The following is a 16,187-nucleotide window of genomic DNA, read 5'->3' on the forward strand; positions in this document are numbered from 1 at the left end:
TTCCCTACGGTTCACAAAGAAGACCTGGGCTCAGTATTAGCAGTAACCAGTTACATTACAGGACTCTCATTATAGGGTTACTATACATCCAGGTTCTCCTGGACATGTCCTCTTTTTTGATTATCCAATCTCTGTCTGGGCAGGTTTTTTAAATCTAATCAAATGTCTGGGAGCAGCAGTGCCTGCAGACACTGGGAGGAGCTGTGCAGGGACCTGGGTTGCAGCTGGGAAATGTCTAGCCGCCTGGCAGCAGAGATGTCCCGAGGGTCCTGGCACCTACCAAGTTCAGTTGAGTTTCTTTGCCTCGGCACAGAAGACATCCCCACGATCCTAGCACCAGCCTTTTTCTATCCATTCCTCTTGCAGCGGCATCTGATCAATATGGGGCAGGGGGCTGCAACTCGTGGAGCAGGCTGAGCTGTAGACAGCAGCCCACTGTGTGAAAAAGGTTGCAGGGGTGGGCAGCTGGGCGACGGAAGGAGCAGGGGGCTGCAGCTTGCAAGTGAGGGTCTGGGGACTGTGGGTCCAGAGTGTGGGGCAGGGGGCTGCAGGTCAGGAGCGAGGGGCACCAGCAGGGGACTGCAGATAAAACTCAGCCACTATAAAGAATTAGATCTAAAGCTTTGGTCTTGTCTCTCTACCAGTGGTGGAGAGAAGAAGGATTTTATTCCCCTTCCTCAACTTATCACAGGCAGAAACCTACTACTAGAAAAGCTACAGCATAAATCACCTGGACTAGGTTTCTTTATGGTTTGTGAGATCTTGGAAAGAATGCAGCACATTAAAACTGTAGGCACAAGGGATTCCTGACATGGTTCACAGACACCAAGGCATGTAATTGTTAGCTGACTGTACCTCTAGGGAAGGCCACAGATCTGCTTGCATTAGTGCAGCTTCAGCAGACAATCCAGCACTTTTGAGCCTTTGCTAGTTGGACAATGAGCAATCGGTACAGTGAATTTCACTGTCTGATTCTTCCTGCAATGACAGAGCTTCAAATACTACACAGAGACAGATGTTGCACTGGGTCAAAAACTGTTATTTTAAAATTCTAGTGAAAAGCAAAGAAACATTTTAGAAAATGATTGTTTTGATAATACAAGGCGACAGCTCAGGGAACTGAAGGCCAGAACAGAGATTTAGTGCTGGGAGCTAGGCATTTGGGTGCCCAGAGCCAAGACAGACCAAAGGAGCATTAGTTTGAACATGCAGCAGGCTCCTTGCACAGGACATTTGATTCTTGAAGCCCATGAAGCCATTCATTGCCCAGCCCCCCATACGCTGTCACCCTAAATTCAGCAAGGCCACTGCTGAGAACCTACACTGTATTCTCTACCCCGCACAATGACCACAAGGCACAAGTGCTCTGGAGGGGGCGCGCCCCCCCCAGCTCTGAAGGTGCTTGGGATGTTTAAGTATTTAAACATTTAAAACAGCAGCGTGTTTACAAAAGGGAAAGCACAAGAGACTCCACAAAGCAATTGGCTGATGCGACATGGGGCAGGAAGCCGAGGGCTGCAACAAAAAGATTGCTTGTTTTGCTTAGTGTACTGGAGGGGGAAAAATTTCCAGGAAAGCCTGAGAGACACCCAAGGAGCCAAGCAGGTCAATATTCTTCGCAAGCCAAATCCCCCGCATTAGGCTCCTACTGTGTTAGCAACAGCCAGGCTGGGTTGGGAAGGATGTGGCTCTAGCTGAGGGGAGCAGTAAGAAATAGGTCCCTCCTCCACCAAGAATCCTGTAGCAGCTGGGAAATTTAGTATGCCCCACCTTAAAATAGACCATCATATAAATTAGGTTTCTATCTAAAAGCAGGTTGCTGGAGGGATCAGCTTTGGCCCCAGATGCCTTTCGCTGCCCTGTGAGGGTCTCAGCCTTAAAGCCCAAATTTAAAATAACATTTTGTAAAAACTAGTTTCTGTTGGTGTCTTGGGGCCAAAGTCAGCCTGAATCTGAGGCTGCATGCCTGTGTTATTGATGACACTGTGTCTGCTCGTGCTAGAGCTAAATTTGGCTCCAAGTTTAAGACCCCACAGGACTCGTTTGGTTCACAGTCTTTTCAAACCCTTGCAGGTTTCCTTCTACTTGTTCCTGTTATTGAAGCACTTCATGCCTCTTGCTCCTTCAGCCACTTCAGCAGCTGGGGCACGAAGTAGGTAATGATGATGTCAGCCCCTGTAACACAGCAGCAAGGAATATATGAGGATGTATTGGAAATGCAGCACTAAGCTAGTCTGCTCTGCTTCCCCAAAGCAAATGATACTATGCCCCAAGAAGGACCCACCAGCCTTGCAGCATCATCCCTGCTACCCAGCCTGGCCAGGTGCCACTCCCTCTAACAAAGCATCAGCAGCCATGAAGCCTGCAGGTTGGGCATGGACCGACCACAGGCCACATTTACATGCTCCATGTGACATTCAGGTTCTCCAGAATCTCAGGCTTTGTGTAATTTCTAGCACTCACAATGTGAACTGGAAGGAAGACACATGGTGACACAGACCTGTGTCCACAGGTATCTTGAACACTAACCCTGCAATGTGATCTCTCACATTCTGCATTGACAGTGGGGAGCTTTTAAGTACTGAATTTATAGTAAAATTCACGGGCCACAATTCAAGCAGTCTCTTGGCCCTCTGCACACTCCTGCCTCTGACTCCTTCCACCCAGCATCACGTAGAGAAACGTTCATTCTCCACAAGCCAGATCAAAGAGGTGGAATGATTGCATCAAAGCACTGACAACTGGGAGGATTATGGGTTAACCCCCTAAGCATGGCTTGAGAAAGGTTTTGAAGTAAGATCCACACCAGGTTAAGAAGTAAGACCCACACCAGGGAGGGGCTGCTGTGTTTTCACAGCCAGATGTCTTTGGAAATAAAACCAGGTTAACATATACAGCATCTTTCATCCAGAAGGTTCCCTGTAGCCCATGGAAGGAGGAGACATCCCTGCTTTATGAATGGTATAACGGAAGAGTAGCAAAGTGCAAAAATTCACATAGTAACACAAGAAGTGGCACAGCTGGAAACAAAACCAGGAGTCCTGGCTTCCAGCCCCCTGCTACAGCCACACATCAGGCTTACTAAAAAGTCAGGGAGACCCGGTTCTCTTGAATTGCTATTGATTACATAGAAAAAACTCACAGAGCCTGAGCCACACAGAGCAGCGGTATAGCATGATCTAGAAATAGGTCTTCATTAAGGGCTGAAAGTGTGAACACCTCCCTCAGACGTGGCTTTGTGGTCCAATGTCAGTCTTCAGCTCAGTACACATCAGTGACTTGCATTGAAATCCTGGAATGACTGCAAAGGCTTTACACTGCCACCCCTCTACACTGCCACCCCTCCTGCACTGAACCCAGAGGCAAAGCAAAGAGCTCCTAAGGTACTTGTTAGATACACAGCCAACCATCCTCCCACTCACCTGCTCGCCTGAACCCTCTCATCACCTCCATTACAGCAGCCTTTAGGTCAAAGGCACCAGCCTTTGCTCCATGCCACAGCATAGCGAACTCCCCGGATACATGGTAAATTGCCAGTGGGTGGGCATGATGCTGAAAACAACAAGAAGGTTAGTGAGACAACACTGAGCTGCAGGGTATAGCTCTCCTGAGCTCTGTCTAGGGTACAAAGTAGGGGCCCAATGCATTTTTTGCTGCAGTCACAGAAACCCAAGGCTTTGTGAGTTGGAAATTAGGAGGACACAGTTTGTACACATCCTTTGCAATCCCACCAACAGCCATGGTTTGACAGGGGAGCAGAGGCCACTGGATATCATATGATAGCTTACTCTGGCCACATGGCTAGATTTGTATAAATGCATGGAGTGCAAGGAGTAAAAATGCGGAGATGACCAACAGCAAGATTGCAGCAGCCCCAGCAGGCAGACCTGACAAAAGAGAGGAACCTCATAGTTCATCAGCCTAGGAACTAAAGCTCTAATCATGGCACAGGCTATAGCAGCAGGCCCCCAGGTTCTCCTCCTAGACTGAATGATGTGGAACGTCCTCCAGGCTGTAGCATCACGGAGAAACCAAGAGCAAGAGTCTGTACACAAGGCCCTCTTCCTTTCTGCTCTTCCCCAGGGGACACACTCATCTGAAGAAGCTCAAGGCCTTCCGTGCCCTTCGTGAGGTTGAGAGGCCTCTCTAGTTTTAAAGGGGTTCCCCCCTCCTGAACTAGCTAATTCCAACCCTTCAGCCTCTCATTCCATTTACAGTGATATTAGAAGCATCATTCCCCTGCAGACTTGTGTGGAGCTTACCCTGGCTTTGACTTCTCCCACAATATCCAGGTAGGGCATCCCCGGCTTTACCATCAGCATGTCTGCTCCCTCCCTCACGTCCCGGTCCTGGAAGGAGAACACAAACCTGTGAGTTGCACAGACACGGGGCAGGACAAGAATTTGGCAAGACCAGCTGGTTCACCTGATAGCTGTGGCTTAGGGACTGGTGCCAGAGGGAAGAGACAGTGTTTCCCATAGGAGAGATTGAGTTCGTCTGGCTCTTTCTAGCACTCTGTGCATCCCTAACCCACATGTGTCCCTCCCCCAAACCCATGCACGCAGAAACTAGAGGGACCAACAGGAGCTGTTCTATACTCAGCAAGAACCTCCATGCAGTAACAGGGTGGGAGCTGCAACACCACATAGACCCAGGTGTGAGAGATGTGTCAAAAAGGCCAACACAAGCCACGTTTCTGCTCTTCCTCTAGCAGGAAGGCTGCTATGCTCAAAACAAGGACCAGGATGGGGAGCGACGTTTTGGCTGAATAGCCAAAGGTGCTAAATAAGCTGATGCTCTTCACTGCACCAGAGCTAGCTATTCCATGCAGAGCCGGAGTTCAGTCTTCATTCCTGCTTCACATTGCCGGCAACTACAAGAAGGCTGGAGAGAAACTGGAAGGCTGAGCCAGCCCTACAGCTCCTGGCTTAGCAGGTCCTGAAGTCTCTGGGCAAGCAGGTCTGGGGTAGGAGAGAGGGAAGTTCAGTTCTTCTCACCAGAGGGCACAGTTCTCCTTATCAGAGAACAGCTACTATGGTGCCTGGGAGGGGCAAATATATGTGAGATCATGACATGGACCCCTGGTGAGGCCAGCTCAATGGGACACAGAGTCCTGCTCCAGTACAACCAGCCTCTCCTAACCCTACTTTGAAGACCCACATGCCAAGAAAAGCCATTAGCCTTGCTAACAGACAATTCAGCTGCAATTGGTGAGCTGGGTGGTAATAAAGGACTTGACATTTCTCCAGCTCACAAGAGAAACTCACAGCTCTTCCAAGCCAGTGCAATTCACTGCTGCTCCTCACTCATGGTGCATAGCTAATCTCACGCACTTGGTTCTGCTTTCCCCAGCATACTCCTTTCCCTGCCAGAAGCACCTGTTCAGCTCAGCATGCATGGGCCCATGGCCCTATTGCTGTGCCCAGGCTCCCTGGAGGGCAGGAACAGGTGCGATTCACTCCCCAGCACAATTCAGCATCACCTCAGGTCTCACATAAGCGCTCACATCACGACATGAAAAACAGGAGAAAGGCCCAGGGATGAGGATGCTCCTGGGACAGCTGGTTTGTGGGACCCTGTGTGGCATCCCCTGCGGCAAGCTCACTCACCACAGCTCGCAGGGCCAGGCCCCTGGCACCTGGAGGAAGCTGGTAACATCGCCGGTTTCCAAAGGCAGGTTTGGACTGGGCAGCATCTCTGTTAACACAAGAGACCAGACAAGAGATCAGTACAAGACTGCCTACTGAACAGTTATGGCAGAGCTCAGGCAATAGGGCGGCCCTCTCATAGACACAGAGGCAGGGGCAATGCCCCATCTTCTCCCTTCAGTCCAGAAGGCAGGGGCAACTATGGAGGCCGTCACCCCATTCCACTCAACAGGCTAGGAACCCTGACTAGGAACCCTTGGGACACATGCCAGACATGGTCTTTCATCACTGTCCCCCCATTACTCCTGATGGCTGAGAGTCAGTCAGTTCAGACCTTCTCCATCCCTGTTCTGAGCCAGGGGACCCTTGGAGGCATTGGACACCAATAAACTGCAATTCCTAACAGTGGTAAGCTTCCTCCAGCAATGAACCTGACAGCTGAGTGAGCTAGGGCCTGCCCTGACACACACACCAAGGGACAAGGAAAAGATCCATGCCATTCACCAGCAAGGTTCTGGAGATGTTAACTCCTGCCCTGCTCACCCTTGCTCTCAAGAGGCTGTGAGCAGAGGCCCAGGTGAAGCTGGGTGGGCACAGAAGTCAACTCTGGAGGTAGCAGGGAGACAGCAGGTGCCTGCTCCCACACAGAACCTGTTAGCTTGAGTGCCAGGACCTATATGCAGGACTCTTGGCTGAGTCCTATTTTAGATCCCTAGGTCAAATGCAAGCCCTCTGGAGTTGGAGGTGAAGTCTGGCACACAGGCTGCTCACACTCACCCCTGCCTTTGTGAGATGCTTACCTGAAGGGACCATAGAAGCAGGAAGCAAACTTGGCACTGTAGCTCATCACACAGACCTATGGAAGTAGGAGAGACACAGGGAATGTCACAGTTGTGTCCTGGTCAACAACTGGGTTGGGGGAGCTGTTCTTTCTGCATGACGTTCTCCATTCATGGGGGACCTTGGATCCACTCCTCTCTAGTGTGGCCTGGATCCCCAGGTTACTCTGTTCCCAACCATGTGCTCTGGGGAGTGCCTCCATGGCATCTACCATGCAATCTGTTCGCCAACTTCTGTGGAAAGAGGGGAACCCCTCACTGCCACACCCTGGTCATGCTGTGATGTCCCTGCTATGCAGAACTCCAGGTGGAGCCATTCATGACAAAAGCACATGCTTGTTACCTGCTCACCTTATTCCCCATGTTGTTGGAGATCAGGGCATGTTTTATGGATGCAATGCGTCCATCCATCATATCTGAGGGGGCCACGATGTGGCATCCTAAAAGGAGAGACCACAGACATTAGGGAACTGCAGAAAGTGCTCCCTGCTTCAGGGGAGAGGGGCAGGGGTCACTTCTGGAATGGGAGGCTCCAATCTGAACTCCCAGCGCTTGCTGGAATTGGCAGGCTCCAACAGCCAGGAGCTCAGGAGAAAAGCTGCTAAGTTACCATTCATGTTGGCTGGGGGAGTATGCTGCATCCTGCTAGAGGAAGAGAGGAGTTGGTTTACACACTCTACAAACAGTGGGTAGAAGCAGAGGTACATGGGATAAGCCTAAGTACGTGCAGCTCCTTGCAATATCAGCATGTCTTGGGCACCTACAACCTCCCTAGACATTGGCCCAATCTTGGCAGGGACCAACTGCTATTTGCTGCCAGCTCTGTAGCGGGGTGGAGAGGGCATCAGCAAAAATCATCCCAGCTGACTGGTTACTTCCAGGAATACCTCTTACCTGCCTTGGCATAGGCCAGTGACACTTCTGCCAGCCTCTGGCAGCTGGCCTCATTCTGGATGGTGCCATCCTCCCGCAGGATGCCTGGAAAACAAGATTGGAGATCAGAAAGGAACTGAACCAGCCTGCATTGCCCATTACTCTGTGGTTCCCATCTTTGTGGTACTCACCACAATGCCCGTGTGAGGTGTAGGGGCACAGGCAGACATCGCAGGCAATCAGCAGCTCTGGGAAGGAGGAGCGGATCTTCTTGATGGCCTGGATGGCTGGCATGTCTTTGGAGTCAGCAGCAGAGCCTCTTCCATCCTGAAGGGAGGAGACATGCTCCTTTAAATACATATCCTAAAGGGTCACCCCTCCACAGAGGTCTCCATACACACTGCACCCAGACTCTGCTGGGGCAGCTGCACTGCAGAATTGAGAGAAGGAAAGGGCCCGCAGCCTGTGGAGAGTGCAAGAGATGGGATGCAGACACAAGCACTGGGGTTGGCCAGGGAGATATCTTTGGCATTTGGGAAAGACAGGGAAATTGTGGCAGTAAGCGATCAGGAGGATTTTATTCTCATCCACCTAATCGCAACTCCCCCAGTACAAGTTGTGCTCAGTGGCCAGAAGGAGCACATGCCCCAGCCCAAGTTATCTACCCTGTTCCTTGCAACACCAGTGCCTTCAAGCAATGGGGCCAGCATAGGAAGCTCTCGCTTGGAGTCTACCAAGCCCCACACCCTGATTACACCTTCCCTTCATGTTACACAGGCATAATGGGGTCTGCAATGATGCCACACAGAATACCCGCAACATTTGGGATGGTCCCTGGAGATCTCCCATCCAAGCAGCAACTTCTCTCTGCCTTGCTGAGCTGACACGTTCTTATCATAACCCAAGAACCCCCCCACAACTCAAGGACCTCCCCAAATCAGCAAAGATGCAGCTGAAGGGGTTCAGCTGATTTTTCAGAGGATTCACAAGACATCTTTTATCTTCCTTCTTCCCTCCCCTCATCCCCCCCCACCCCCTCGGCTTTGCCAGGGCCAACAGCTGGAAACCCATCTGCAGCCATTCACCCCAGCTGACCTTGGGGACTTTACTGGGCACACCAAAGATCAGCACACACTTCAGGCCGTCCTCCACCAGGGGGCGCAGCATCCCCTCCAGCCTGTTGACTCCATACCTAGAAAAGGCAGTGGTGAGTGGGTGGGATGGGGCCCAGCCAGTGCCCCCACTCCTGGCTCCCTCTGCAGGGCAGTTGCTTTAGGGGCACTGTGAGCAGGCTTGATGGCAGTGTTTACTACCCTGAGGTAGCTGAAGGTGATGGAGCATTCCCAGCGGGACTCTTCCCAGGGTGGGCAAGTGTGTAGCTGTGAAGAGGAAGGATGCTCTGGGAACAGCTCCTACAATAGCTGGGGACCTGGCCTGAAGTCAGACAATGCACTGCAGATGGCTCAAACAAATGCCAGCTGGAGATCCTGGGACCAGTGCAGGGAGGAGCAACCTTAGGCCTTATCTGGGGTCTCCAAGAGGCAGGAAACTACTGAAGAGTTATCTGCTGTGCTGGGGATGTGAAGGGAGCTGATCCCTGCCGAGTCTCCTCTCCAAGGGCAAGCAGGCACTGTCCTTGGCCACATTTATCTCAATGTTCCTGCCAGCCAGGCTGGGGCCCTCTCTGCGTTGACTTTGCTTACCCAGAGCAGGCACAGAGGCACTGGGTGAACACACTGAGAAGGCAATTAACCCCCAAAGGGCATTGGCATGAAAGAAGGGCAACTGAGGAGCACTGTGGCCAGGCTGGGCAAAGAGCAATGGGTGCTTTCTGTCCCAGAGAACAGTAGCCTAATTCCCCGAGCCCAAAGGCAGGCATGACAGTGTCACCGCTGGCAAAGATCCAGCTGGCACTGCCCTTGCTCAGGCCTGCCTCCTGCCAGCCAGGTTCCCTGGACCTACAGGCAGGGGTTTTATTCAGCAATCCCCTCCTTCACATTTCCCCCCAATCCCTGAGTCCTCTCCTCCTCTCCCCACACCGTTTTTTCACACAAAACAGGCTGATAAGGGAAGTCACAGCAGGGCTACCACTAGCCCAGCAAGGTCCATAGCATGGTCAGACAGCTTCCTGTACAGGAAGGAAAGGGGAAACCTGCCTGCTGCTGGAGCCCTGTCTTTCTGCTGATTCTGGAGCTGCCCTCCTTCCTCCCCAGGATATGGAGAATTTGAAAGAACTGGTGCACTTTGTGAACTCAGAGTAGCTATCCCAGCACTCTGCAGAAAGCGTTCCCACTTTGGCTGCACCTGTTCCACTTGCAGCTTCCTGGGAGGTTTCTGGCCCCCTCCAAGAATCACTCAGGCAGCTGGGATGATGGGCCAGCAAGCCATAGCCTGGAGCTCTGTCCTCCTTGGTCACATCACACTCTGAGGCACAGAACAGCTGGTAAGAACTGGAATTTCCTAGCAGGAGGGTGCCTCCTTCAGCCTGTGCCCATCCCAGGACATGTGGCAGGCCCTAGCCCTTGTGGACAGGTGCATTACAGTGAAACCCCCCTGGCTCACAATGAATCTCTGCATGCTCCTACCTGGCTTGTCCAGGGAGGCTGGCGATCGGCTCCTCTGCATCAGGGCTGTCACTGAAGGCATCATATAGAACAAACAAGCAGTCAGCATTGGGCTCCAGACAAAGGGAGGCCGAAAGAAGAGGAAGCCCAGGGGTACACATATATTGCTTAACGCAGCCAACGCAAGCAGCTGGGCAGCCAAGAGAGCAAGCTGGAGCCAGGCCTCAACCATTCCCTGTCTGGCTGCACTCAGGCCCCAGTACAGAGAGCTCCAGCCCTGCCACAGAGCCAACAGCTCCATCCCTGTGCTCCAGAGAGGGCCTTCTCCCCATGACTTGTGGGCTGGCCGAGAGTTTCTCCATCCAGAAAGCAGGAACTTGGAGCTGGCTCCAAGGTATCTGAAGGGAGCTCATTAGAGAGCAGACCAAGCCACACAGAGGGGACACTCTGCCCAGGTAGGGAGAGGGCTCTTGGTTCTGGACTCAGACCACTGATTCCTCAACCTACTTCTGAAATAAGAGGTGTGGCACTCCAGCCTCCCTGATGAATTCCAGGCCCCATCTCTCTTTTGAGCACCTGCACATGCAACTTTCAGGTGCTTCGTAGCTGGAGAGGCCCCAACCTATAGCATCAGGCCTCACTTACGTGACAAAGATGGGGTAGATGAGGTTAGATGAATCAAAGGTCGTGGCTGTGGTCTGCCAGGAGCGCAGAACGGGGTGGAAGTAGCCGCTGTGGAGAATGGAGTCTGCCTGCATCCTGGAAGCTGAATCTGAAAGACCAAGAGAAACGAGATTGCATCTGAGCAAGAGCTGCTAAAGCCAGAGATGGAAAAGACCTGTTCCTGGCAGCCTGAGCAAGGCCATGCTCCAGGGGACAGACTAGAGGCAGCCCTCTCATAAGCACAGGGGGTCTATGCCACAACTCAGGTGATGGCACTGCCAGGAAGCACCTCCAGCCATGCAGCCTGACTGGGAGAGAGGCAGCATTGCCAAGTAGGCTGTCGTGAAGAGACCTGCATTCCAGAGACCTTCCCCCCTTCGTGCCTCAGCTTCCTACCTGAGAAAACAAGGTTTGGTGCTGACTCACTCCTTCAAAGCACCCAGACTTCCATGGATGAAAATGCTAGTTATTAAACTTCCCCCATATATAACCACAAACCAGCTCCCAGCACAGTGATGCTGTGCTGGACCTACCATGTCAATCATGTACAAGGCATCCCAGGGGGCATCTGCAGGCACTTTCAGCTTGAAGAACACCTTATACAGCATATTTGAGGACTGCAGGAGTTGTGCCAAAGAACCAGGCTGTGATATTCAAAGCCAAGTGCACTGAAGCCTCCAGGTAACATACAGATGCTGCTGGGAGCTCCTCCCAAGAGCTACATCATGCATGCATTAAGACTGCCAAGGCTGCCAACTGTTGTATCACTTGCACAGCACCAGGGCTGCAGTCTTTCTGGTTACTAGGCCAGGACCCTTCTGCCATCCTGGGCATGCTAATACCAAAGTTTTTCAGCCCTGACTAATTAGAGGGGTGGGTTCCAGAAAGCACACTCTCCCTGGTGCCCCCCAGTTCCTCTCCTGCATCAAGTACAATGGGTTTTCAGCACAGATGGCCAGAGTGACAGATCAGCAGAACTGCACACTGGGGATAAAGCTTGTGACAGCAGCTGCCAAATTCAAGCAGCAAACAAGGCAGGAAGTAAAGAGCATGAGAAGTCAAACAAGGTGATGTGTCAGGTCTAAGGCCGGTATGGTGGCCATGGTGACAAGCAAGCCTAGGAACCCAAGAGTGAATGCTACTGCCACTTGCCTTCCACCCACTGTTTTAGTCACCAGGGGCAGCCAAAGACCCCAACATTGGCAGAAGCAGTAACATTCACCCCTGCAGCCTCATGGGCTGCAATTTAACCACCAGCTGGACAGCCATGGGCTGCAGAATACCATATGCCTCAATATAATTATTTATCCAGTTTTCTAAAATGACACCACTATAGAGAGTGCTTTGAATTTTGACTTAGCTTTTTAAAAAAGTAATACAAAAGATGACCTGAAACTGAGTCCTGAACAGCCTGGATGTCAGTGGCAAACACTTGTGAAAGCTGCATTTTGCACAGGGAAGGAAAAGGAACAGACACAAAGCAGCTGCTTTTGATCCTCCAGACTAGACTCCAACTGGAAGAGGCTTGCTGAGAAGAAAGGTCCTTAAAGGAGCTGGGAAATAAAGGCTGAACGTTCCCAGAGACAAGTCACTTTGTAGCAGTGCAGTGCCTCCTACTGAGATTACCACAAACAGGAACCCCTGAAAACAACAGCTGGAAGGGCACTTGCTTGTTGAGAGTAGGTTCAAAGGCTGCAGCTGGCTCTGCAGAGCCATACCATGCATGCAGGCCTGGAAAACCTTCAACCACTCAAGAGCTGCAGTGGCATAGGCAGGGCCCTGTCCCCTCTGGCATGGCTATGTCAGGAATTCGGCTCCACACCACTGCTAGCATGTACCTATGCATCTGGGACAGGACATCAACCTGACCTGCTCCAGATAAAGCCTGTGCCCTTCAACTGCCTTGGCCCCAAACAGCCATGAGATCCAGTGAGAGGCTGCCAGTGGCTGCTGTGCACAAGCTGATCCCCATAACCCCAAAAGGTATCCCTGCCCAGCCCCCTCACACTTCTGCTGCCACTCAGTCAGCCCCTCGGTCTCCAAAGTCACGCTGTCTGCAGCACCAAGGGGAGCTCTGGCTAAGAGCCTGTGTTGGAGAAGCTGGGGGCCCCACCAGTAATGGAAGGGGAGCTGGCAAGGAAAACTGAGAGATCCTCATCAAAACAGAAGCGTCTTATCAGTTTTATCCAGGTACCCATCACTGCAGTGTCTGAACACCCTCACTTGTGCCATGCAGGAGGCTGAACTGGACAACCTAAAGGCCTGTTTTTGGCCTGAAGGGGAAGGTTGGGTCCAAATATGCCTGGTCCCAAGTACCCTCCCATGCTGGCCCCAGTTACCTGGCTATACTGGCCCCAGTTAAGCCCTATGCCTAATTCAGTTGGCAACATCTGACCTGAATCCTGCTAGAGTTACTGCTGCCCTTCGGCAACTGAACAGTAGCTATGAAGCTGATCAGTCTTTCCACTTTCAAAAAGCTGCTACAGCTTGGAAAGGCCCCTAGCATCAGCAAGGCCCGGTCTGTCTGCAAACTCAGGCAGAAAGTTCTTTTTGCACCTGCAAGGGTGGAAGTAGAGAAAAGAATAGATCTAAATTTTGCAGAAATGGCCACCTCCGGCCTCCATGCCCCCCGCATTCCCATGGCTCAGAGGTACGCAGTCATCTGGGTAGATATGCTGAAGAACCGTAGGCAGGCAGGGGTCTTTGGGTAGATGTGATATCTTTTATTAGACCAACTGAGCAGTTGGAAAAAAGTTCTTTGCAAGCTTTCCAGCACAACGCACCTTTCTTCAGGCATAGGAAGTCTTTGCTGTTGTTCTGAGATCTCCAAGGAATGAAAGAAGCTAAAAGTGTTACAGAAGGTCAGTAAATATGTGGAAATTAGGAAAACAATGGGTAGAGAAGGGAGGAAGGGAAGGGGAACAAGGGGGAAATAGGGGGTGAAGGAATGCCAAAGGTAAGCAAGGGAAACTCAGCTGTAGTTGAGTTCTCTCAGGTAGAAAAGAGGCAGTCCGTGAAAAGTAAATAGCTGAAAATTAGGAAGACAAAGGGTAGAAAAGAAGGGGAGGAGAGGGGTGGAGGCAGGCAGCGTAAATAGTAAGGACAGGCAGGAATCTGGCGAATCAAATGTCAGGCAGGTTGTAATGTGTCATAAATCCCATGTCTATACTGAGTCCATGATGTTTTGTATGCAGTAAATTTATGAAGAGAAGTTTGTAGGCTTGTCTACAAAAGTGTTTTGTAAGAGCCTTAGGGGAATATGACAGCAATCATGCAAGCCTTTTTTTTTTTTTTTTTTGCACCGGTCCTAGAAGCGTGTAATACCAGGTCAATGCATGGAGTGAATGGAGCACGCTCCGGTTCCACCACCCAATACCAAAAAGAATCTGCTCAATATAGACCTCCTGTGGAGGCCATATCAGCGGGCCAAAAGCCCCACATGAGCGGAATGCAGGGAGAGGCTGCAGGGCCTGCCCGCAAGCCACTGGCTTAGCCAAGGATCAGCGCACCAAAGGAGAGTTTCCTGATGATGCATCTTCTATCCGTAGTGCTTCTAGGCTAGGGCGCTGTATGCTTGGCAACAGGAACCACCCATAAAGTATACCACCTTATCTTTCAAGTAACCTGTGGCAGGAAAGGTGAGGTTACTTCACCCATCTTAAGTACTGGGAAAAGTAAATTAGTGTTTTTAAAACCATCTAATTAGGGTGAAAGTGACTCAACAGTTATGAAGTCAGTAAGTGGGGAAGGATGAGACCTAACACTATCAGTCCCAAGAGCATGCTGCCCTGTTCCATCTGTTCCAGAGGGAGTAGAAAGATAACATTTTGTTCTGTGTAATCTATGCAGATAACCTAATGTCTGTACAGACACGTTTAAATTACGCTGCAGACAGCCACCCTGCTCCATCCTCCACTCGCACGCTTGATGTAGCAAGAATCAGTTTGGCGGGAACTGGCTGAATAATCCTTATAACAGATGGGCCTGTGACCCACTCTGCTGCAGACCAAGGCAAGAGTTAAACACCAACAACTTGCCTGGGCTGCAAAGCAGCAGCTGGTGCCCTGGAGAACAGGGCTCTGGGTGGGATGTTCTGATCTCCTCAGTCACTGAGGAAAACAGGAGTTGTGTTTGTGCCCAGCACAAAAGGGGATCGCGTCAGCCCACCCCTGCAGGGTGAATAACCTCTGTGTTGACAGTGAATCACAGGCAGAAGTCCTGCAAGCCAAGAACCAGCGGCTAGGAACAAACAGGGACAGGCAGGTCAGGCATGAACTCCTGAAACAACAGACCAGCCCCAAACCTACCTCTTCTCTGCAGGATTGGGGTGAACTCTTTCATACAGACCTTGGATACAACCAGGCTGGGGACTGTGACTTAGCTCAGCTGACTGGACTCACAGGCATCCCACTGCAGGTGGAAGTGCTGCTTTAAGGCCAGAGCTGCAGGAGGTGGCCGGCTTCCTAGCACTGCTCGATAGGACAGCAGGATTACCAGAGCCCAAGAATGCCAATTATCCAAGAGCAAAGCAGCAGCTTTTTCTAAGCTAAAAAAAATACTGGACTTCCACCCTGGCTCTCAGCCCTGCCTGCTCAGCAGAAGCTTTGGTAAATACTATTTGCACCCAAACTTTGCCAAACATTAACTACTGCTGCCTTGTTTACGGGCACGGGATGATCCACGACCTCCTTCTAGCTGAACCCGTTCCCGAGAGCCAGGGAGCTCGGAGGCTCCTAAGAGACCGGACAGAAGCCCTCGCCCGCGTGGCAGAGGCGGCCAGGAGGGCCAGCGCGTGCAAGGCAGCGGGCCCACCCGCGGGACAAAGTGCCCCTGGTGGAAAAGGCAGCGGGGGAAAAGCAAGAGGCAAAGAGACGGCGGCTCCGCCTCCGGCTCCGGCTCCTCAGGGTGTTACGAGAGCACCGGCAGGCTGCCCAGCCGGGGTGCGCGCTCTGCTCGGCCCCGCGCACCGCGCCGCCGGCCTGGGCGGCCACGACAGCGCGCCCGCCCCCGCCGCCCCGCGCGCGACCGCGTCCCAGGGACCCCGGCGCCGCGGGGCCAGGCCAAGCCGGGGCTCCTGGGGCCGGAAGCCGCCGGGATCGCGGCCCGGCCCGGCCTCCGCCCACGAGGCACCGCACGGACGCGCCGCGGGGACACTCACCGCGCTCCGCTCCGCTCCCACCACGGCCCCGGAACCGGCCGCCCCGCCCGCAGGGGCCGGGCCAAGCGCGTGGCGCTGCCCGCCCCCTCCGCTCCGCCGGCCTGCACGCCGGCGCTTCTTCCCAGCTCCTTTCTCAAAGGTCGCGTGCACGCCGTGAAAGATTGTTATGAATGAATTGCACCTCCTGAAGAGAGAGAGGGTTTCATTAGGTAGGCACCTGTGCTAGTGAATGTGTAAAATGCCTAATGACCCTAAATGAAGGTCAGATTAAGATGGGGCAATGCAAGGAGTAAGGAACTGGGACTAGAGAGTAGGGAGCTGGCAAGAAGCGACCAGCCTCATGGCTGCGCAGCCCAAGGCGCCGCTGGCTGACCGGCAGTGCAGGCAGCAGAGGGCCCCGGGCCCGGGCTGTGCAGGCCTCCATGCCTGGGGCTGGACCTGT

The 16,187-nt window shown here is 52.4% G+C and overlaps 1 protein-coding gene across 1 annotated transcript; it reads right to left on the reverse strand.

Annotated features, from left to right (window-relative positions):
- Positions 1-1,018: 1,018 nt before the first annotated feature.
- Positions 1,019-15,888, reverse strand: ALAD (aminolevulinate dehydratase). The gene is made up of 12 exons (XM_090023077.1): positions 15,746-15,888; positions 10,570-10,696; positions 9,946-9,996; positions 8,456-8,552; positions 7,552-7,687; positions 7,382-7,465; positions 6,839-6,927; positions 6,449-6,504; positions 5,610-5,697; positions 4,263-4,349; positions 3,423-3,552; positions 1,019-2,175 (listed from the first exon to the last, which is right to left on the reverse strand). Exons 2-12 carry the CDS (start codon positions 10,680-10,682, stop codon positions 2,108-2,110), a joined length of 999 nt encoding a protein of 332 aa, XP_089879203.1. The 5' UTR covers positions 10,683-10,696; positions 15,746-15,888; the 3' UTR covers positions 1,019-2,107.
- Between the last annotated feature and the right edge of the window lie 299 nt (positions 15,889-16,187).

This window comes from Crocodylus siamensis, chromosome 11, assembly GCF_052110815.1.
Source record: "Crocodylus siamensis isolate JL-2025a chromosome 11, ASM5211081v1, whole genome shotgun sequence".
NCBI classification, from domain to species: Eukaryota; Metazoa; Chordata; order Crocodylia; family Crocodylidae; genus Crocodylus; species Crocodylus siamensis.